This window comes from Taeniopygia guttata, chromosome 1 (genome assembly GCF_048771995.1).
Source record: "Taeniopygia guttata chromosome 1, bTaeGut7.mat, whole genome shotgun sequence".
NCBI classification, from domain to species: domain Eukaryota; kingdom Metazoa; phylum Chordata; class Aves; order Passeriformes; family Estrildidae; genus Taeniopygia; species Taeniopygia guttata.
Window position 1 is genome coordinate 98,410,806 of NC_133024.1, and position 22,669 is coordinate 98,433,474.

Genomic DNA, 22,669 nt, shown 5'->3' on the forward strand with positions numbered 1-22,669 from the left:
CTGGAATTTTTTATTTTATTTTAGAAAGATCTGTTCTTTCATATAATTCTTAATGCGTGTATAAATAGTTTTTCAAAACACATCAACTGTAGTGCTGGAGGACACCTAAGCAGAAAAGGAAACATTAATTTTACAGCAATACTTAGACTATGTGCTGAACATAATATTGTCTGAAGACCATGTGATTTAACTTTAAATTATGAAATATTAATCTAGGTAAATAGTCTTTAAATACACAAAAAGTGGTTTTCCACTATAGTTTTTTCTGAGGCGTAGTTCTTTGTATTTTCAATTTCTAAAAAAGTATAGTAAAAAAAGTGGGAAATGTGGGGTACGTGAAGAGGTGTGCAGTTGATTTTCTGGCTGTTCAGTGGTCACAAAATCGGGACAATTATAAAATACAAACCCAGAGGTGTTAATACATTTCATTGTATCCTCTATAGTTATTTGCATGATGTTTTCTGTTTGCTTGGGTCTTTCTTTTCAACTTCTGTGGGTGTTTTTGTCCAAGTTTGGTTCAAAGTGAAACATCATACAAGAGATCCTAAACAGCAACTTGACAAAAAGAAACTGGTCGCTTTTTGGTTAGAACATTATGCCAAGAGAGACCATGGAAAGCCCTTGACAGTGGTATTTGACATGGCTGAAACTGGAATCAGTCACATAGTAAGTATTTTTACTGTCTTGATTGCTTTTGGAGTTATTTAACTTGTGTTACAAGAAAAAAGGAAGTCACTGTACAGTCCTTGACACAAAAATAACTTAAGTCATTGAGATAAATGATATGGTAGAGCTTTTTCCCGTGACATAAGCATGTTCCAAAATCTTTTGTTACATATTAAATTGTCTTCTGCAACATGCTGAAAATTTCCTTATAGTTTGATGGCTGAGCTGGTTTAAATTGTAAGGTTGAGATTTTGCCTATCAGCACATATTTATTGATTTAATCTAATAACTAAAAATCTCACAGATTATTCTAGACAAATACATTTAATTTTTTAACCTGTAGACAGTGACATTTTTCTTACTGAGTACCATGCTGTCCTGTTATTACAGGAATGGCTGAAACTTGTATCTTTGTGCTTTTTTTATCTGGTGGTGGTGGTGATATGGCAAGAAGTAGTGTAAGCAAAAAAAAAACCCCAAACCCAACTCCAAAAGGTTGTCCATAATAGGCAAGGTTATTAATGTTGCACTGGGACCTTGCAGTTGTGCAGTACAGGGCCACCAGCTTATGAGGAGGTAATTTGACATTGAAATTGTGGTTCTGTTTTACAAGGTTGATGCTCTCAATGTACAGGTAAGAACTATCTGTTCAGGCTCCAAAAGATAATACTGGAACCACAGTTTTACATAAGAGCAGTAAAGGATTGTAATAATTTCCTTGATGTGAAAGACTAATTTGATTTGGGTTTTATGGATTATGTCCTGAAGCAGCTTTTTTCCCCCTGTGTCTTTGAGACTCCCAGAGACAAAATCTCAGCAAGTGCTGTCTGTAACTGTCCCATTGTACAGTCTTGCTTTGTAGTTAGTATGTTTATCACAGAACAGGAAAAGGAATATTTTTGATGGCTGTTTGTAGCCATGTGGTGTAATTGATAAATCTGTCTTAAGAAAAAGAACTGGGATCTCTGAGTTCTTTTCTAGAGCATGTCTCATTTGTTTGTTCTGTTGTTATGGACATATACTATATCAATTTTATCACTGGTATGCAGGAGATAATTCTGATAGCTCATGGCTTATTGCACCAGTTCAGGTAACTAGAATAGATGCAATTATTGAAGGGTCTGTGAAATCTGCACTTCTAATTCCAGACTTTCCTCAGAATAATGGATCTATCCCTCTGCTCTCTGATAGTGTTGCTTTTGGGTAGGCAGCAGAATAGAGAGCAGCATTTTGATTAATGGAGATTCTAATCATTCTAATCTATTACTATGTTTGTGATGGTAAATGAAAGGTACTGAATTTGGTACAAGCAACAGACAGTTGAGATAAATGCTTCTATTAGAGGCCACCTTCTGCCTGTAAAGATGTCAAGTTAGTTTCTAGTTGCTGAAGCTACTTAAAAACTTTCAGATTGTGGGTAGTCCCCTTACACAGTGTTATTTTCTGGGGCTTTTTTCACTCTGTCCACAAATGTCTTGGTAGTGTTTTTACGTCACCCTAGGAGCTCCTTCCCCATTGTTACTGTTATGACAGGATTTGGATCCTCAGCCAGAGATGTTCTGTGCTATTTCTGATAGTAGTAGTGGTCATTTTTGTTAAAAGGACTGGGAAGAGTACTCATGGCAGGCTTCCCACATGAGTCCCTTATTGTGGTAAGGTATTTCTTACTTTATTTCTATACCTGTTTCATAAAAAGCCTTCCTTGCCCTTGACTGTGTAACCAGTTCCATTATACCTGGGTTTTGCAAAGGAGAATGGCTGTACTATTTCTGTACAGTTGCTCATTGGACAGAAGCATCCTGAAAATGGGTGGTATAGAAGCAGCTCTTTTGAGCACTGTCTCTGCATGCCACCAACTAATACTAAACCTAAAAATTCTCTTAAAAAAAACCTGATTTTTTCCTTTGGAAATATAATGCTGAGTGCAGTAGTATATTGAACAGTATGTAGGATAATTACTGAAGGGAAATTTCAGTATGTTGAGTACTCTTTCATCTGTCAAGCTTCTCTAGTGCTAAAGGTTTAGTTTTTTCTGTATCTTTCCAGCACATCTTAAATCCTGTTGATAGTCTGCAATAGTTAAAATATCTTAGTTATTGCACTGTTCAGAGGTCTATTGACTTCTTTCTTAGATTATAAAAGGAATTGTGACCACAAGCCAGCAGCAGTTTAATGGAGGAAAAAGCCTTGCATTGTTTTGAGGATATTTGTAGTGTATGTAAAATTTGAACGTAGCTGACTACAATATCTCTTGTGCTTTTCATTAAATGCCTTAACTAAGCCTGTACTTGTCAATGTTTTGCTTAGCTTTGCGTTTATGCTGTGGGGTTTTTTTAATTATTTATTTTTAATTTAGGACTTGGATTTTGTCCGGTTTATTGTCAACTGTTTTACAGATTATTACCCAAACTTCCTCAGTAAGTATTGTATATTAAATATGAAGCACTGTAGACTTGTGTAACACGAGGATTTTGTAATATGATAGGAGATGGGGAAGATAAAAGGTTTTTTAATTTATTTTCTGGGGCAACTTAACGAAATGTGAATGTTACAGTGTTAGGATATTATTGTCCTGGAATCAGTACAACTTCGTTTTGTGAAAGTACAACTTTACTTTCATCAAAAAATAAACTGTCTTTTTGTGAAGTAATAATGTTTATTATTATTACTAAGTAATAGTTCTTACTATGTTTATATATAGTAAGCTATTATGAGGACATAATAGAAAGGAATTGACCTGTTTTCCTTTGTTGCTGGTTACTTGGGTAGAAGCTTTACAAACATCCATGACAGTTTGTATCCTTTAGTAGTCTTCAGGAGTGAAAAAATGAATGGCTCTAGAAATTTATGGGGAATAATGGTTTCTTATGAAAATGGTTTATTCTAAAAATTATTTATTCTGAAAAGGCATTTTTGTGTGCACACTTAGAAAACTCTGTGTACTTGCCTGCAAGGCAAACACTGCATAGTTTATGCTAGCTTATCTTAAATGTATTGTAAATTTTAGGTGAAAATATCTGTGAATGTTGAACTTCCATACATCAACTGCTTAAACTCTGAATATTAGATTTTGGCTTGCAGATCAAAGTTCAAAGCTTTGATCAAATATCAAACTTAAAGGCAAGTGTAACATTGTTTTTTGTAGTTTGACATTCAAGAGGAAAAAAATTGGGATACCCAAAGTCTTTGTATATCTATTTTTCCCGAATATTCTTTATTTAACCATAGAGTTTAGAAAACACTTATTTGTTTATTTGTGAAGTAAGGGGTGCTGGATATACTTGTTAAACTTTCTTCTATTTAGTAGCTGATTTTCTAGGTCAGGTTGAGATCTTGCCTTTCTTTTCCTTATTTGTGAGATGAGCTATTAGTAACCAAATGTCAGAAAAGTAATATCCCAGGAAGTACATATGCAATGTATAACTTGGAATTTTATCACCTGTTTTCCAAGCAAACAGCTAATGTTTCTAAATAGCGATAAGATAGTCCAAGATAGCTTTTATAAGGAGGTGAACATGCAGGTTTTTAAAAGTGAATATTTACTTTTTACATTAATATTATTGCTGTACTAGCTGTTAAATAGAGAAATACCTAGCACTTAGTATTCAAATTTTTTTCTTTTCAGCAAAGATAGTAATATTTGAAATGCCTTGGATAATGAACGGTAAGTTGGTTTTTTATTTTTCTTTTTGGATTCTGATAACTTACAATTTAGTGGCATAAATTGGAAGCATTTTTCTAATGTGTAGATACAGATAAATAATGGAGTTTTTTAAACATGCACCTTTAAATCTGTCAGTTTAAAGCATACTTTTTGCATACTTTTTATTTTTTCTTGTATCATTGTACTTTGGATCATACTTTACATGAAGTCTTTACTCATCCTCATCCTGTTGTTTTCAAAGGTTAGCAGACCTTGATAAATAATCTATTCCTTGAATGCTGCTAACTAGAATCTTTCCAGGAATCCTATAATTAGTAGTAATGGTGACTTTCTAAACTAGAAGACACAATTTAAAATAGATGCCTGACATTGGGTGCTGATGTGGTTACATTTGTTCTGGTATGGATACTTCAATAATTAACTGTAACTATAATGTACAGGATATATATGTTACTCCTCTGTTGTTGCCATGTGAATACACATTTTTATGTTGGCTTTATATTTTCCTGTGTATTCATGCTTTACTGTCACTGAAATAACAGTGGTCTTTGTAAATGCTTCATAAATCTTAACAAATATCCTTTAAATCAGCAGAACATTTCAGCAAGGAACAGTGTATTCATATCTTTCCCAACTTCCCTCACTCAGATTTGGAAACACAATTGGTTTTACCTGCTTGTTACTTCAAGGGCTGAATTCTAAGGCAAAAGAGTTGTGAGTTACTAAATCAAAGATACTCCTTCCATTTTCTTGGTAAATAATACCTTTTTCCCTTGCATTGTTCATTCTATTTATAATAGATACTTTCAGAGCAGGTTTTACAATATCTTGAGGGGATGTAACTCACGTAAGATCTACCAATACACTGAAAAAACCTACAAAAACAAAATAACAAAACTTCTTTCCTCTTAACTCATGTATACCTTTTGTTTTGTTTGGTTTTGTTTTGTTTTTTAAAGCTGCTTTTAAAATTGTGAAGGGCTGGCTTGGCCCAGATGCAATAAGCATGTTAAAGTTCACAAACAAGAATGATGTGCAGGAATACATCAGTGGAGAGTATCTGCCACCTCACATGGGTGGAACTGTAAGTATGAAATGTCATGATGTCATGTTCCTGTTGTGATAGATTAAGACACCTGTATAAATTTCATATGTGGGGTTGAGGGTTGGCTCTCCACAGATGAGAGATTTCCTGGAATTGTTTTGCCAATGATAATTTCAAAATCATGATAATATAAAATAGGTTAACTTAATGAGAATTTGGTATCTGCATTCTTAAAGATTCCTAATTACAGAACTATTTTTTCTGAGTTATTCATCCCCTTGTAAGTCACTGAAAACCACTTAGTTTTTCATACCTTGAAGAAAAATTATCTAAGTGTCATTGTCCCTTGTACATTTTTCCTCCCTGATGAATTAGAGATGGTGTTTGTTTATGAAACAAGTTCTATGAACAGAAAGTAGGTTTCATTGTCCTCTGAGAGTTCTAACCCTGCTCTAAAGCTATGATTCACTAAAGATTCACAGTTATATTGTAGCTATTTTTCCTTTGCTGTCTTTAGGGCTGCATTTTAAGATCCTTTCCCAAGAGTAGAGTAGAGCTCCAAACTGGTACAAGCAGCATCAATTTAACAGAACCAGAATCCAGATCTAGTGCAATCTAAAGAGTGGAACAGCACAAGCATCTTGCACAACAGGTTTCACTTTTCACAAGGCTAGTAAATCAGTCTTGCATAATCTTTAAAATGAATTGGCAGAAAAAATTATGCTTTAAAATTTTAATAGGCATTTATGGTAGTAGAAGAAGCCCACTGCAGAGGAGCTACTTTTCATTGTTCTCTTTCCACCTTTTCTGAAGTACTTTTGGTGTTATGGCAATAAAAATATGGAGAAAAGGAGGGTTGTGTTTCAGTAGTAGTAGGGCAGGCCATGTTCCTTTGTATATGAATTCAGGTGCGTGTTATTGTGACCAGGACATAAGAAACTTGTTTGGGGAACATAAAAGAATGTTATTTTATTTTCACTTGACTGAGATTAGGAGCCTTTAAAAAGCACATGTGACTCTTGAAGAAAAGATACCCTTTTTCTCCATGGAGAATTGCTGCACCAGCTCCCAGTCTCAAGTAAGAACTTCCTCATATGGAAGAAATCTGAAATTACTGCACTGCAGGAGTGGGCATTGAGGGAAGGGCTGATGATGTCTGAAGTGGCTTCAGTAAGGGACTGAATTTTGTTTAGCAGTGGTTCTGGGCCTGCCTCCTGTGGTATTGTCCTATTGTTGCAATAGAGGGGCAAGTTTTTTTCCTCATTAAAGCTATCTTACCTAATAGTTTATTATGCCTTTAAAGAAAGAACTTCTGGTTTTGCTAAATATCTTGCTGAAGCAGCTGATGGAACACACAGTCTTAGATTTATCTGTAATCTTGCCTTGGGCCTGAAAGGTCTGACTGCCAATTAGTGATTGTTGATCAAGCTGGCTCCATGTTGCCCATCTTCTGAGAGCATTAACAAGTTTCAGAATCATGGAGGCAGCTTATCCCACACAAAATCATTTGTCTGGGGTAAAAAGTTGCAGTGGCAGAAATAAAGTAGTAGAATAGTAGTAAACTTGTTTGACAAGAACTCCAGAGATTTTGAGAATTTCAGAAAAACAGCTTTATTTCTGCATATTAAGAGTCCTGTATTTTGAACCAGCACATGCTTTATGTAACTACTGAGTTTCACTTAATGGATGTTTTGAGCTTTTAACCTCAGAACTGTCATAATTTGGAAGAATTGTTAGCAAATACTGAGACTCCACAATTGTGCTCTGAATCTTTCTTCCCAAGATTTTTTCAGTGTATACAGTGAAGCAGTGCCTTTGCACCTCTGATAGCAGGGAGCTTTTCACTGACCAGACAACTGACAACTTAATGCCCTTACTCAGAATTTAACTTCTCTTGATGCGGTTAAACTTGGCTTCCTGGAGGCAGCTAGCTCAAGTAAAATTCACCATTATGAGTCTTGTCAGGCCTGGCATTTTTAAAATGCAGTATCTGACTTGCACAAATTGATTCCTTCCATATTTCTCTCAAGTGTTTGGTTTTATTTGTGGAGGACGTTTTTTTTTTGCCTCCTTCCGATTTTCTGTCATCTTTGATTTCCACACTTTTAGTTACAGATCTTCATACTATACAACGAGCATAATGCCAGTGAAGAATACAGCGTATCTGTGCATCCTTTGCTGTGTCCCCTACCAGGATCCAATTTTCAAGAGCCAGGTCTTGCAGATGGAAGCAACTAGTGGAGCAGATAATTTGGCAGGTTAATCTGGGGAGATACGTAGATTCCACTACACTTCCACCTCTGTATTCCAGAAGAATGTTAGAGACTAGTTCTGGAAGTAACAAAAAAAAATTCATAGCATTAATAGTGTTGAATTTGGAGTCAGTGATTACTTTGCTTAACTAAGGGAACTATTCTTTATCTCTGTTGGAAGCCTTCAAGCTTCAATGTCTCAGTGAAGTTATCTTTAAGCATGTTTTAAGTCTGCTTCAGGGTCACTCAAAAGATGAATCAGAAACTTTCCATAGCTTTAAAATCCTTTTATTAACTGTCAGCCAGCTGTGAAAAAGGAGTATCACATGCTTGATTTTGGACAACTAGTGGGCAAAGGTGTCTCCAGAGTACCAAAAGCATTAAAACTACTTATAGAAAACAGAAACTTGGGTTTTGCAGGATTTGGAAAATTAATTTGGTCTAAGTTCCATTCAAGTCCTCATCAGTATATTGGCTGTAGATATTGTTAATCCATACATGCTACACATCACATATATGGCTTTGAGTTGTTCTTGCCCATAGTGCACAGAAGTAATTTTTTTTATAGCAGGTTTATTTTACTTATAAAGTTGCCCAAGGCAGACCTAGGAGCAAGCTGATGCTAGCCAGCCTGGGAAATTAGGGTTAGGTTATCAAGAAGCCACTTGGTAATAGTATACATTTATTATTAAATGAAAAATAACTTGGTGTTTTCTGGCTTTCCTATCTATTGTATCACACATTCTGCTATTTCTAGCTGTTGGAACAGTTCAGTTCTTAAGGCATACACATTTCTGACTGAGCAGGGAGATTTGTCTCTTCAGTAATACTTTCTGCAAGACTGATGTACATACCATGTACACTTTAATACAAGACATGTACACACAGTGGGGTTTCAATTTGTTGTTTTGCCCAGTCTTTCTTTGTCAGAAGATGGATTTAACAAGGATGAATTGATCAAGATTCTCTCGACTGATGCCAGTATTGAACAATGTGTGCAACTGCTGTGCTCTTCACCTGGATATCTAAATTGATAGCCCACAGGTTTTCTTGGAAGTACCTTATATAGGTCAATGGCCTGAAATTAAGACATGACTAAGCTTGCATATCACTTCATGGCCACTGTGTCCATGTAACCTTAGAAAATATTACTACTATGATTGAGACACCTCTACAAAAACTGCCAAAAATAGTAGCATGCATTCTCTAGACTGATATAAAAAAAGAGCCTTAAGTTTATAGAATGGATATATCAGGCATTGAATAAATGGCTTGTTTACCTGGCTGAGTTTTTCACCCTGTTAGTAGATACACCCCTGTCACTGAAACTTAGGCACTGTGACTAGGAAGTGTGGGACTTTGAACAGAATCTCATCAGTGGGACAACTCAGCTCTTGAAGCTATCCAGCACCATGGATTAACAAGGCCAAGTAAAGTGTGCAGCACAATTAATTTCCTTCTACTAAGGTCACTTTGTTACATGCCCTTCATCCTGTGCTGGGAGGGAATGACAAGGCTTTGCATAAGGGGAAGCTGGATATTTCTGTCAAATGTGGGATGTCAGTATTCTGTAAGACTACTGTAACATTTCTTGTGGAGTCTTAATAGTGATTTGGTCTGTAACTGAGACTTAAAGCTTGTCCTTCTGGCCCTTAATAGGATATTGTTTAAGCCAGGAAATACCTGTTTCATTCACCTAGAGGTCTTTGACTGTTGCTGCACCCTGAAGAGTAGATGTTATTTAGACCTTGATTATAGATGAGCAGGAAGTATAATTTGGTTTTGGTTTCTTTGAATAGGTCTATCTAAGACTTTTCCCTTTTAATCTTTCTTAACATCACAGTATTCCTTGTTTTGAGAATGTTCTTGCTTACGGAGAGCTCTCTTGAAACACCTTTTTGTAACTCCCTGCTGAAGGAGGCATAATTTGTGAAGCAGGGGCATTGCTCCATTCTGCCTCACAGGAGTCAAAGCTATGTTATTTTTTTCCATTGGAAAAACTGACGGGCTATATCAGTTTACTTGATGCTTAAAACTGCTTGAGAATGCAGTAGGAACAGAGTTCCTCATTCAAACACTGCATCTAACATTGCATGTAATAAAACAATTTGGAGCATGGTAAGAAAATTTCTAGTTAGCAAAAACTAGGTACCTTTATTGTAGAGTCATTGAGAGCTTAAGTATTCTGCTGCTACATTACTCAGATATCTTAAATATGGTCTTTAAATTGGTTTGGCATTCCAAAGACTAGAGGTCTGAATTGCAGAATATTCTAAAGGTCCACACACATTATGTTAAACTTAAAGGATTATTTCTGGTTGTTTTATGGTTTTGGGGTTTAGTTCCTTTTTTTTTAAGTGGCCATTATGAAACTAACATACAAGGAACAACTGATGCTTTTCATCATGTTTTGAAATATTTTTAGAAATAGCTGTCATAAGTTTTAAACCATATTTTTGAGAACGAAGAAGAGAACTTCAGGAATTAGACTCTGAATGCTGATCCTTGGTAGACCAGCTTCTGTAGTTCTGTTATGAATAAAATAAAAGTTACAGTTTACTGGCTTCATTGGATGACTGTATTTATTTGTCTGTTGATGATAAAATAGAAATTCTTGTTGGCTTGGTGTTGGCTTTCTCTGCAGGGGTGCAACTTGAAATGAATAAATGAAACATAAAAGTAATGTGAAACAAGAAACAAAGACAGTATTTCCATTTAAAAAACCCTAGAGAAGGCACTTGTAATCCTCTCGGATAACTCATCTTTTATAAATCTCCTTATCTTTCAGGATTCTTTCAAGTACAGTTATCCTCCATTGGTTGATGATGATTTTCAGACTCCTTTATGTGAAAATGGGCCCATTACAAGTGAAGATGAACATGAAAGTAAAGAAGAGATAGATGCAGACACCAGGGAGGCTGGGGAGCTGAATGAAACACAAAACCTTAATCAGAAAAAGGTATCTAAGTGAAGATTTAGGCAAGACTAGCTAGATGGTTACAAAGTGGGACAAGAGGCATATAATTTTGGTTACTTGTCTTTGTGCTGTATGTTTTTAACAGTTTTTCTGTCTTCTAATTTAGCAAAAGAACACAGGAAAAATGAAAAATAATAGTTGCAGTTTCAGCCTTGACTCTTAGTCTGTAAAGACAAGTTTCATGCTACAGGATGCATAAAATGTGCACCAATATTTAGTCTTGGAATATAGTGAATTGTACAGCAAAAGGAAAAAGGTTTCTGTATTTTGTTTTCAAAGGTTGTCTTTCTAGTCAGTTTCTTTTTAATCTTGGGATATTTAGTGGTGATCATTTTGAAATCTAGATTTAGTTTTCTCTGATGCCTAAATCAGTATGAACATGAAACAATTTTAAGTTAAATATTTATGCACTATTGATGTTACTTTGTTTTCTTAAATTATTGATAAAATCTCAACAAATAAATGTTTTCATTTATTCTCAGGAGAAATTGTATTCCTACTCCATCAATCATGTTTTGCAACATAATATTCCTGCAGTTTTGTTTATCCAGAAATAAAGGCATTGTTTTACACAAGTTCATATGAAGTGATATTTAGGAATATGCAGTGATATTAACTGGGGATATTGCTGTTGAAAATAGTGAATTTCAAAATTTTTTCTACTACTTTATTACCATAATTAATTTTGGAATGTTACCTGCAAAACTTCTATTTAATGGCGTAGGATACAGTTTCATTTACCATTACAGGTTTGTCAGAATAATTTGAAATGTGCAGCTCACTAAGTATTTCAACTTGGCCAGCTTTAAAAAAAAAAAAAAAAAATTCACTGACCTTAAGGTCAAAAGGAAGCATTACACAACCATGGTTAGACTCAGTAGACTCATTTTAGAAGCTATGATTCTCATATACAGAAACATGAAGAATTTCTGCTCTATGTGTGAGTTGCCTTTGGTGCTTAAGTGTTAAGTTAATATATTAAGTTGTTTTTAAGTGATTTGGTGCTTAAGCCTCAGTGTTTGTTGGCTTTTAATTTGCTTGGGTGACTTACCTTTCTACGTAAGGTATTTTAGTTTTTTACTTTTTTTTTACTCTTGAAATACCATAAAGCATGTAATTGTTTTCTCTTTTATTCAGTGTAACCAAGGTGCTACTCAATTTTTTTCAGTACAGGGAATCATGAGTGATAAACTTGGTTAGTAAGTGCCTGTCCTGTAGGTGCTCCCACTTTTGTTTTCTACAGTAATATTTTTTCTGGTAGTTTTATGTTGAAGAAAGCCTAATATATAACTAGTGCAGTGTATTTACACACTAACCTTTTTCTACCACTTTTATATAATTATAAAAAAAAAGTGCCTGTGTAGGTTCTTTTTATACTGCCTAGTTCATATAAAGTTTTGTATTCCTTTCATTCCCATACTTCAAACTTGCATGAACTGAGTTCTCTTCATGTCTTTTCTCCATATTAAAAGTGGAATAAAAAAGGAGACTAAGCAAACTCTTGAGTCAACTGATATGGAATCAAGATGTCACTAATTCTTTCAGTCTTCTGTTACCCCCCAGCACCTGCCCTGTTTTGCACGTACTTTCCTAATGTTATAGAAGAAAACCCTCAGAACCTAAGATGTACCTGCAGTTTTGAAAGCACCATTTCAATCAGCATTATTTCTTTTATGTTCTGCAGTACTTCAGAGTTTCATCTTAGAGCAGTGAAGATATGTTTAGCTACCCTGCAAAGCAATGAAGTGTGGAATTGGTACTGTGCTTTCTGTTACAGCGGTACAGCGATTGTATTGTTTTAATCTGTTTAAATTTTAATTTGCAATGGATGAATAATAGCAGTACTTTATCATCTTTGATATTTGAAGTGCTGTAACTTAGTGTGTCTGGAGCTTTCAAAAACAGACCCAACCAGCAAGAAAATAGATGGAAAAAAGACAAAGCAAAATTTTTGTTTCATACATGTTTAATGTGTTATGTATCTTCTATAGTAAATCATTTTATTCAGTGGACTTAAGTGCCTTCAGGGAATGAATATATATAAAGCTTGGTCTGTAATATGTAAACTGTTGAAAGAAGCCTCATCCATATTCTTTGAAATACCTGCATGATTCTGTAACATGTAATCCAGGTTTCTAGTTAATTGTTATAATTATCATTTTTACTCAGATGAATTCTATAGAACAAATTTCCAAATCAGAGGACACTGACAAAACAGAGGTCAAACCAAAAAATGCAAAGAAAGCATTAACCACTTTTAAAGGACCTTTATTACATATCAGGTAATAATAATTTTCTTAAATTTTCTTTTTACAATGTGCTTTGGACACTTGAGTACTGAACTAGTTGGTTTTCAAAATAAACTTTTTTCAGACTGTTAGAGGAAAACAAATTATAAACAACTTTTTAAGATGAATTTTTACAAAGCTCAAAGAGTTTTTCTGGTTTTACAAGTTTTCAGTGAATCTTCTGTCACCAAAGATTTGTACTTTTTGTACAAATAGGTGTATATTCCATTGAATTGTGGAAGTGTTTTGTTTATCTTGAGAAACCATCTAAGTTAAGCCTGTCCTTATCTGTAATGAGACCAATGGTTTGACATTGTTCGCTTTTTCTTGAGCCAGTGAAATCAATGTTTTTTCAAGACAGTTTTCACTGTCAAATCTTGCTGAATTCTTTTGGCTTATGATGGTATAAATGTCTACAGTAATAGTTTCCACCAGTTAAACTTGATTAATGAGTCCAGTTTATTTTGTGTGGAAAGGGCTCTCTAATGACATATCTACCCAGAAGGTTTTGTCATCCAAGATGCTACATCTTGCGTAACATAACTGCAATAACATGCAGTTATTTTTATCACTAAACTAGAATAAAGAAATTGGCCAATATAACTTTTTTTTTTGCTGCCTTTTAGGTTAAGATGCTTGTTTAGAATTTGATTTAGATGTTAACTTTTATTTTCACTTTCAGTTTGCAATTAGGTGAATGAAGAAAATATCTAATTTTTAGGTAATTTAGCTAACTTTTTAAGTGCTGTAATGAATTAGTTTTGGAATGAATTTTAATAATGACATGCTCATTAGCATAAACACATTTTGTATGTGTAAATTTTTCCTAATTTTGAAATTAAAAACCTCCTCTGTATAGCCTTAGTTTCTTGTATGGCAAGACAAAGACGTAGACTGCAGAATTGTGATTAGAAAAGAATGCTGAACATTTTCTGTGACAATCACAAATGCTAGATGTGTTTTTCCAACCACTTTTTAATTAAAAAAGAAAGGAGCACAAATCATAAGCAGACAAGAGAAAAAAATGCAAACAAGCAGAAACACCCCTAGAAACTGCCTTTTTTTTTCTCTTAAAATACTTCAAGCTGTCATTGAATAGAAGTAATTTACATGGACTGCAGCACATGGAAGAGTAAACTTAGTCAAATATAGTGGTGTTAATACTTGTCTTGCTGTCATGGAAAATAAAATATTGGTGTCTCCATTGTTCTTGCTGTTTGCTTTGTTTTTAAATTAAAATCCTGAGTGTAGCTGTTGCTCTGGACATTAAACTGAAAGTAATTGAACCAGTAATCTATAGTGCCATTCATAACCAGTTGTAGGCACCTATGACAGAGAGCATAAGCTCTGCCACCATGATTAACTTGCATCCTCGCTCATCTCCCAGCATTGCCCTGTGTAGGGAGCAGCCTGAGCACACAGCTGAGGCACTGCAGCTCTGGCACCATAAAATCATGGACCAAAGCTGGGTCCTCGTGCTCTTTTGTTTCTTGTATTTTCAGTCATGCTTATGAGACAGCTGTCTCCCTCATTTAGAACACAATTGTATTTGCCTTGTATACCTTACAATGAAAGGCTGCCTCTGACTTTCTCCTCAATAAATGAATTTGTTTGGTTGGACAAAAAGCAGCAGTTTCCTTTTACTGTCTGACAGAGGAGCCGCTCATGGTGTGTTGTGGCACAAGAATTTCTAGTACTGGCTGGTTATGTCACACACATCAGAGTAAGGAAATCCCTGTGAAAGTTAAAAAGCTTGGGTGTTTGTTTAAACAATCCACCCTCCTAATAGCTACATACCACTAACCCCTAATGCTGTGGAATGTGATTTCACAGACAAGAGCCATACAGCCATGGTCCCCAAGCTTTTTTTTTTTCTTTGCTCAATCACCATAACTGGTAGAACAAGAAAGATCAGGCTCTGTCAGGATGGTCCTTCCCTTGATCATGTTTGTGGCTTATCTTGAGGCTGGTTATCGTTATCTTGTTTCAGTTATGGTTCATCTTGCAATTGCTGTTACACACTGCTGCAGTAGTACAGTATTAAGATAGCTAAACTATGTTGTAGCTACAATCCTTCCCTTCCCTAGCACTGGTTATTTAAATTGACAATTTGGAAATGAAAGAATACTGAGAGGAGGAGAGAATTAATATATGAAGCTGTTTGAAACCGATAATTTTTTTGGTTTCTACCTTATTTGGCACACTTCCTTATCCCCACTGCAAAAGTAGTCTTGTCATGTGGACTGACTAATGCGCTGTAAAACATCAGCACCCCAACATCACAGTCAGCCCCAGAATCTGCTTCCAGCATGGGCGTTCACACTTGCCCTACAGCACCAAGGGCTTTTCTTCTCAGCTCATATGCTGGTTTAAGTGGGAGAAGAAGGATTGGTATCATAAAGGGAAGTCTTTTGAGGAGGTGGTCAAATTAACATGAAATAGGAATTCCAAAAACAGGACATGGGGAAAAAAATTCATGGTTTTGAAAAAACATGCAGTTCAGTAGTACAGAGTAGAATGGCAGTTCTTTGTGTGCTCCTCATGTGACAAAATGAAAGAAACATTCTTCTTCTTGCTACTCAAGTTTCCTTTCAACTTGTATTAAATGAGCATGCCCTACCTTTTAGCTACTAGTGTTCATTTGAATGCTTATCCAAATTGAGTTGTGTTAGTTTGATGTGGTTTAAAATATCTCATGCATGACTCTCTTAATTGCACAAGAATATTAAAAACAAGCAATAAGTTTATTTATGCATGTGATACCACAAGTATGTGAAGACTGACTCATAAGTACAAGTGGATTCAGCTGTCGTGGTTGAAATGATTGGAAGGATATCTGCCTTCTCCTATGTGTGCACCATATCCATGACAAGGATAGATGTTCGAAGTTGAAATTACTCCCTGTCTGTGAAAGCTTATGTTCCTTAGCATGAGCATAAATTAAAGTCAGCAATGCTTTCCCTTAATACACTGCCCAAAGATGCAGTAGCTGACTCTGAGTATCTGTTGGCTGTTCCTGCTCTTAGAGATGGCAGAAGTCAAGGGCAGTAATCAGCTGAGGCAGCCAGTTCCACTTGTCATGAGTCAACCCTGAGCTTCACTAAAAAAATGTTGCTTTTTGTTTTCATAGCTTTTTTTGATGAAAATTCTTTTATGCTGACTGTAGCTGCAGGGTAAAAAGTATTTTATTTTCGTGGAGGTATGGTCATGTTTTTTCTATGATCTGTTGTAAAAACATAATCTGAAGAAACTAACTGTTTTTAAATTTCCTATTAGCCCAGCAGAAGAGCTATACTTTGGATCCAAAGAAACTGGAGAGAAAAAATGTTTAATAGTTCTCACAAATGTCACTAAAAATGTAGTGGCTTTTAAAGTAAGTGTTTTATGTGTGGCCTGGTTTACTAACTGTATAACTTTTTCTTGTTTTCTGTAAGGAGGAAGAATACTATTATTACCATTTTACAGACTAAATTTTTTATTGTGTAGTGATGTTTGAGGTAGATCAAAGATCTTCTGGCTGAATTTATGCCTACGATGTACCACCTCAAAGGGGATAATTAGTATTAAAAATTTTTGGAGCACTGACTAAAAAAGAGCTAAAGTGATGGTTAATTTTTTTGGTGAGAGTAATACTTCTTAAAAAAGAAAGGCTTGAGCATTGAAAAGTCCATCTTTTTAGAATGTTTCTCTTAAAATACTGTCTGGAAACAAGTTAGTAATACTCCAAAATTCTGCAGATCTATCTGCAAATGTCACCATCAAAGGAATTAGTAGTTATATTTGCTTCAGAAAATGGAGTTTACTTACATGTTTGTGGGTTTTTTCCCGTGTTTTGCATTCTCTGCACATTAAAATAAAGTTTTCGTATTTTCGTATTTATTATAACACGTTCTTGGCTGGTTTTAAATATGTATGAAAAAGAAAAATAGCAAATGCAAGAAAACAAAGGATAAATGCAATTGACAGGGAGGAAAAAGGAATATGTAAGAGTCCTATTATGCCTACAAAATGTTATATTTTAAAGATTTGTCCTAATATTCAAGCTTTTGGGGATTTAGTTATTACGGAATGAGAGAAGTTATGAAGCAATCATAGTTTGTGCTTGTACTTACTGTATCCTTTATATTTCTTGTATATAGGTGAGAACAACTGCACCTGAAAAATACAGGGTTAAACCCAGTAACAGCAGCTGTGAGCCTGGCACGTCATTAGATATAATAGTTTCTCTTCATGGTGGTAAGTAAAAATATAAAATAGAGCTTGTAAGAAATCTGGGCAAGTTGCATTACTAGACATGCTCTAGACACTGATGGTTGTGGGTGCTTGCTGGTGTGTGGGGCTGACTGATGCCCATGTCTATTTGACTCTTGTATGAGAATGGTACCATTTGTTAGAAAAACATGGATGTCAGAAAGGATTTGAGTAGCTGCCTGTACTGATTTACTGCTCCACTCAGGCATAAGCAGCTGTTGTCTGCAACCCATTTTATTTCTTGTTAAAAAACAAAAAGTCTGAGTGGCAGTTGTGTCACTGGTTCATTATTACAGTGGGAGTTTATCTGCAGTAAATCAATTTCCTAAATTGTTGCAAGGACAGGTGAATTTGCTGGAGAAAATTTTGCATTGTCTTTGAGCTATTAAAATTAAACTAGTTCTGTTAAAATGAACATATATAATTTTGGGAAAACTGTAATTAGAATTATTGAACTTTAAAGAATGATTTCCTTATTTCTATTTCTAGTAAGTCAGTGTCTGGTGTCCTGCAATAAACAAGTTCTCATTTTATGGCACTTTTGTGCAAAATACCTTTATTCTCCATGCAATATTGCTGTTTTATCTAAGCACACTGTTGCTTTTTTTTTTTTTTTTTTTTTTTTCTTTTGGTCTTCCTTGAGGGCAGGTTTTGCAGCTTCTTTGCAGGATCGTTTCCTTATAATGGCAGCAGAAATGGACCAATCTTCTGGAGCAGGTGTGCCAGAACTGACTCAGTTTTGGAAAGAAGTCCCTAGGACCAAAGTGATGGAACATAGGTAGGCATATGGTTTTCTGGTAACAGGAGTTTGGGGTCTTTTTTAGCTTTTATTGTTTAGCTGATTTATAGCACTTGTGTAATCATAATCAGTGAAGGATTCTCCAAACTCACTTGTGTGGTTACTGACCAAAATACATTACTGAGACTTCTGCTCTGTTTTAACTGAGTAGATGAGGGTTTAATGTATAAAATGGTATTCTGGATGTGCTCTTCTTTTTTTTTTTTTTTTTTTTTTTTTTTCCTGTTGTTCTCATGCTGATGAAGAGTTAAGTGGAAAAAATATGAATGCGTGTGACAATACACATGAACAATAGGGATTTTGGTTTTTTATTAAGAATGTGTCACTTGAGTTTTCTAAAAGGAAGCAGTCAAGGAAATTAGACACAGTAAATGGAAAACTATTTCTAGACAATATTAAAAATGTTCCTTTTCTACTAGGGAAAATCAGAATTTTGTGGAAAAATTCTGAAAACCTACCACATGTTCATATGTGTATTCTCAATATTTAATGGTGAAAAAGTCATCTAGAAAAATCATTAGAAAAATAATTTCCCTGTACACTTTTTAAAATGCACCTGTTGCTGTTCTCTCTCAGCCAGTCACATTGGGTGGTATCACTGAACATATATAGGAAAAGTTCCCTGCAGTTTTGACTGTTTTTTTTTGCCTTAGATTGTTCCTGGGGTTTTTCTGTGGGTTTGTTGGGCTGTTTTTTTGGGGGCTGCCTTTATTCTGTTGTGGCCAAAACTACAGTGGAAAAAGTATTTTTTGAATCATGATGCCTAAATCGTGTTCTGTGTTTGCTTCAACTGCTTATCCCTTACTTCCCTTTTGAATAAAATGTACATCATGTGGGTGACCTTAAGCTTCCTTGCATAAGTGGTGCAATTTATTTGGGGTTTTTTTTAAGGCAGACCCTGAAACAATAGAGAGAGGTTATTTGATCACAATTGTGCTGTATACATGAGTTACTCATGAATGCTGACCTTTACTTTTTGGTAAACCTAGACTAAATGTACTGTAATTATAATTACTGTCTCTTAAATTTTAAAAGTGCAGGGATTTTATCCTCTTAAGATGGATTGTTTACTCCTAATTATACAATGTTGCATTCAATTTGTGATTTTCGGTGTGTGTTTTTGTTTCCTTTTTACAGGCTCAGGTGTCATGTCATAGAAAGTAGTAAGCCCTCTTCTCTGACGTTAAAAGACAATGCATTTAATATTCCAGCAAAAACTAATGAAGATTTACATATACAGGTAATAGCTTATTCATTTGTTCTGAATATTCAGCAAAATTATAGAATATGGTAGAAATAAAAAGAATTTTTACTGAACTTTTTTGGTATTTTGTGGATTATACTATTTGAATGGCTCAGCAACTGAAGGTAACTACATCAGTAATAGTGATTTGATTATTTTGTTTAATGATAATGATTTAATAATCATTAAATTTTCAATGCAGTTTGCTCATTCTTCTTGTGTGTATACAGATCTGACATATCAATGAGTATCAGTGATATCCTTTGCTTCTGTGTAAAGATGTCACCTGCTTGATGCAGGCCATATTGGTTATCCCTAACTTTAGACTTGAAGCTCCTTTAGTGGGAGAAATTCCTGAAGTGTGTAGTGATGGAAAAGGTATTGCTGAGAGACTGCTGAGAGAAGACTCTTTTCTCTCTTCTCTCTTCTCTTCTCTTCTCTTCTCTTCTCTTCTCTTCTCTTCTCTTCTCTTCTCTTCTCTTCTCTTTCTCTTTCTCTTTCTCTTTCTCTTTCTCTTTCTCTTTCTCTTTCTCTTTCTCTTTCTCTTTCTCTTTCTCTTTCTCTTTCTCTTTCTCTTTCTCTTTCTCTTTCTCTTTCTCTTTCTCTTCTCTTCTCACCAAAATAGCTCAAAATTGCCAAGTGCTTTCAAGTGCAGTAATTCTGACTTAATGAAACTGTTCTATTTTCAGCTAACTCATTTACTGCAGATTAATAAAAGACTTGAGGAGCAGATGAATCGCTGCCTCTGGTTCCAGCAGCTGTCAGTTGTTTTATCACTGCTATCAGTTACTGTTGCTGCCTTCTGCTTCTACCTGGCATCTGCCCAGAGAAGCTAAAAAGAATTGCTGTGCCCTGGATGTGCTGCTGCCTATCATGGCTCGTTGGAGTCAAAAAGATTGCAGTGCTGCACTTGGATTCTGGAACTGCCAAAATGAGGTTTGTGAGCCTACAGCAATGAACAAGGAACAGTTTACTGGAAAAAAAAAAAGACAGAAGAAATGAATGACCAGCAAAAAAAATTACTGAAATTATTGTCTAAGTGGACACTTACAGTAGGGCATGAGGAAGATGTTCAAGCTAGGACCTATTTTCACTGTACAACTCAATAAAAACTACTAAGCTGGAAGGAGGAAACCAAATACAACATTATTTAAGACTGTTGTGCTTTTTTTTTCTCTATTCAACTGCTTTAGATACAATATTTCATTTTTTTTCATCATATTCATTCTTACATTCTGATTCACTCCCATAGAAGATGCAAGCAGTCAAATTAGTGTATTCCAAGGTTAATCTGTTCATCCAGGAAAATTTACAGAAATTATGTAGTACAGGTGGATTTTTTTATATAATCAGTGTATGTACATACACATAAAGGAAGATATTCGTTGTCAGTAATTACTTTGATTATTCAGACTCATTGCTCTCGTTGGTTAACATTTCTTACCGAGTAACATACGCACAAGACAAGACACTATTCCTGTTCTCTTTTTTTTTTTTTTTTTTTTTTGAAAGCAACTTGTATTCAAATTACAGAGGGAGTGTGGGAGCTGACTTCTTTACTGTGATGGCCTATTATTGGTTCATAAAAAGGGTGTTAAATAGTCAGTGTGAGAACTTACTCTGAGCTGTGCAATACAGGTAAATTACATATGAAGTTATGGAAAAAAAGCAAGTCAAATCAGGAAGATTAAATACACTTGAAGACAGCATAAAAGTATTATATCTGGCATTTCACAGAAATTGTTGTAGAAATGGTGCATAAAGCTAGAAAGAACTTTGCTAACAAGGATTCTTTGTACTCATTGCTGTAAATATGTATATTAAAATGATGAAAACTTAAAAGGAGACTGATGGTATCTTTCATACATTTAAAATTTTCACTCTTTAGGAGATTTAAATAATTATGATGCTTGAATTATTTTTTTGCTACAAATTGGCTTTGTAACAGATATATTGGTTTTGTCTGCTGACTTCAATAGATGAGAAGTGATTATTAAGGAAAAATAAAGGTCATACTCTGCTTCTGTCTTTTTGCTTACAGTGTGTTGGGGAATGTAGGATCATTCCTAGAAAATAGAAAAGGGCAGTTTAAAATAATAAACTGATTAACTAATAAAGCCAGCAATATGATTACTAAAAAAATGCCATGTACAAAGCAAGCTGCAGAAATGTTTGGTGCACAGTCTTCTGTCCTCTCTTAATTTATACAATGGTTTACTGCATATGCTTTTTCTTGATTTTTCACTAATCTCATTTCCGCCTGTTGTTTCTCAGTATTTTGTATTCCTAATGATTTGGCAATTTATATTGTTAACTGCTTATAATGAAGCTGTTACTTGGGTTCTTTTTTATGTGCATGCAACTCAAATGCTTTGCTTACAATGAAATGGATTGTTGTCTTAGTGAGAAAAATAACAAACTAATTTGTAACCTTAAGATAACATAACAATAACCATGCTATTAAAATGCCAATTCCTTAATTTGGGTGGATTGAATAGCACTTTACTGTAAAATTTCCAGAAAAATATTCTTAGAGTCTTTGCCAATATGAATATTTTAATGTTTTTGGTGCTTTCATATATTTTCAGTATTTTATTACTTATTTTATTATTGGTATTTTCTTTGTATGAATCAGATGAACATCTTTTCTATTTTAATATATTTTAGAAAAATACAGTTAAAAAATAAATATGAGGAAATGCATAGTCTTGAATGTTTAGTCTTTTAAAGATAGCTGCATCTCCTGAGGTTTTTGCTTTGTTGTTAGTCTGCAGATACTTCACATGGGAGGGGTCAGTATGGTGATGACCTGATATGATGTCTGTTGTGGAGCAGAAGTTTTGGTGGCACCTGTCAGAATGTGAATATGTGAAATAGGTGACAATGGCTTCTGGAACAGAATATCTGACATAATCACATGGTCACGATACTGGCATGTCAGTGGTACCATGGCACAAGGGATGCAAGTCCACACAAAGTGACAGTAGTGGCTTTTAATGTGACTTGGACCATAGTCAATTTGTATTTTTCTTCTTCAAGAACATCTGTTGCTGTCGAGGCAGGACGGGAATGAGAAGACTCACTCAGAAGGCTGCTGAGAGTAAAACTCCAATTTATTCAAAATACACCGCTCTTTTATACAGAGCTTCGCAAAGGCCAAATCCATTGGTTCTGAAGTGAAAACAAACTACACCATTGGTGCAGAGTGCTTGATGCACAGTGATAGAACTTAACTATAAACAATGTGAGAACAAGAGAGATAAATAATTATTTACATTCTCTCCAGCTCTTTCCCAGGCGTCTGCCTGGCTAGAAACTCCCAGTTTCTTTTCTCTGATGGAATCTGAGTCCCACAAACATCATTCTTTCTATCATCACAGAATACTTTCCCAGTATTTTCAAAGCTTTCAGTTGTTATTAGCTTCAGATTTTGTGTGACAGTCCTTGGAAATGGGTCTCACTGTGTAAAGTTTTGTGCTTAACA

General features: G+C 34.9%; 1 protein-coding gene across 3 annotated transcripts in view; it reads left to right on the forward strand.

Moving 5' to 3' along the window:
* Positions 1-21,888, forward strand: part of MOSPD2 (motile sperm domain containing 2) — a 31,555-nt gene extending 9,667 nt beyond the window's left edge. For 2 of the 3 annotated variants that reach the window (XM_030272588.4, XM_030272650.4), the window contains exons 5-15: positions 512-666; positions 3,023-3,083; positions 4,292-4,330; positions 5,290-5,414; positions 10,416-10,586; positions 12,774-12,886; positions 16,169-16,265; positions 17,032-17,128; positions 17,792-17,921; positions 19,080-19,182; positions 19,875-21,888. In XM_030272588.4, coding sequence (XP_030128448.3) covers positions 512-666; positions 3,023-3,083; positions 4,292-4,330; positions 5,290-5,414; positions 10,416-10,586; positions 12,774-12,886; positions 16,169-16,265; positions 17,032-17,128; positions 17,792-17,921; positions 19,080-19,182; positions 19,875-20,021 — 1,238 coding nt within the window. In that variant the 3' untranslated portion in view covers positions 20,022-21,888. 3 annotated transcript variants of the gene reach the window in all.
* The last annotated feature ends 781 nt before the right edge of the window (positions 21,889-22,669 follow it).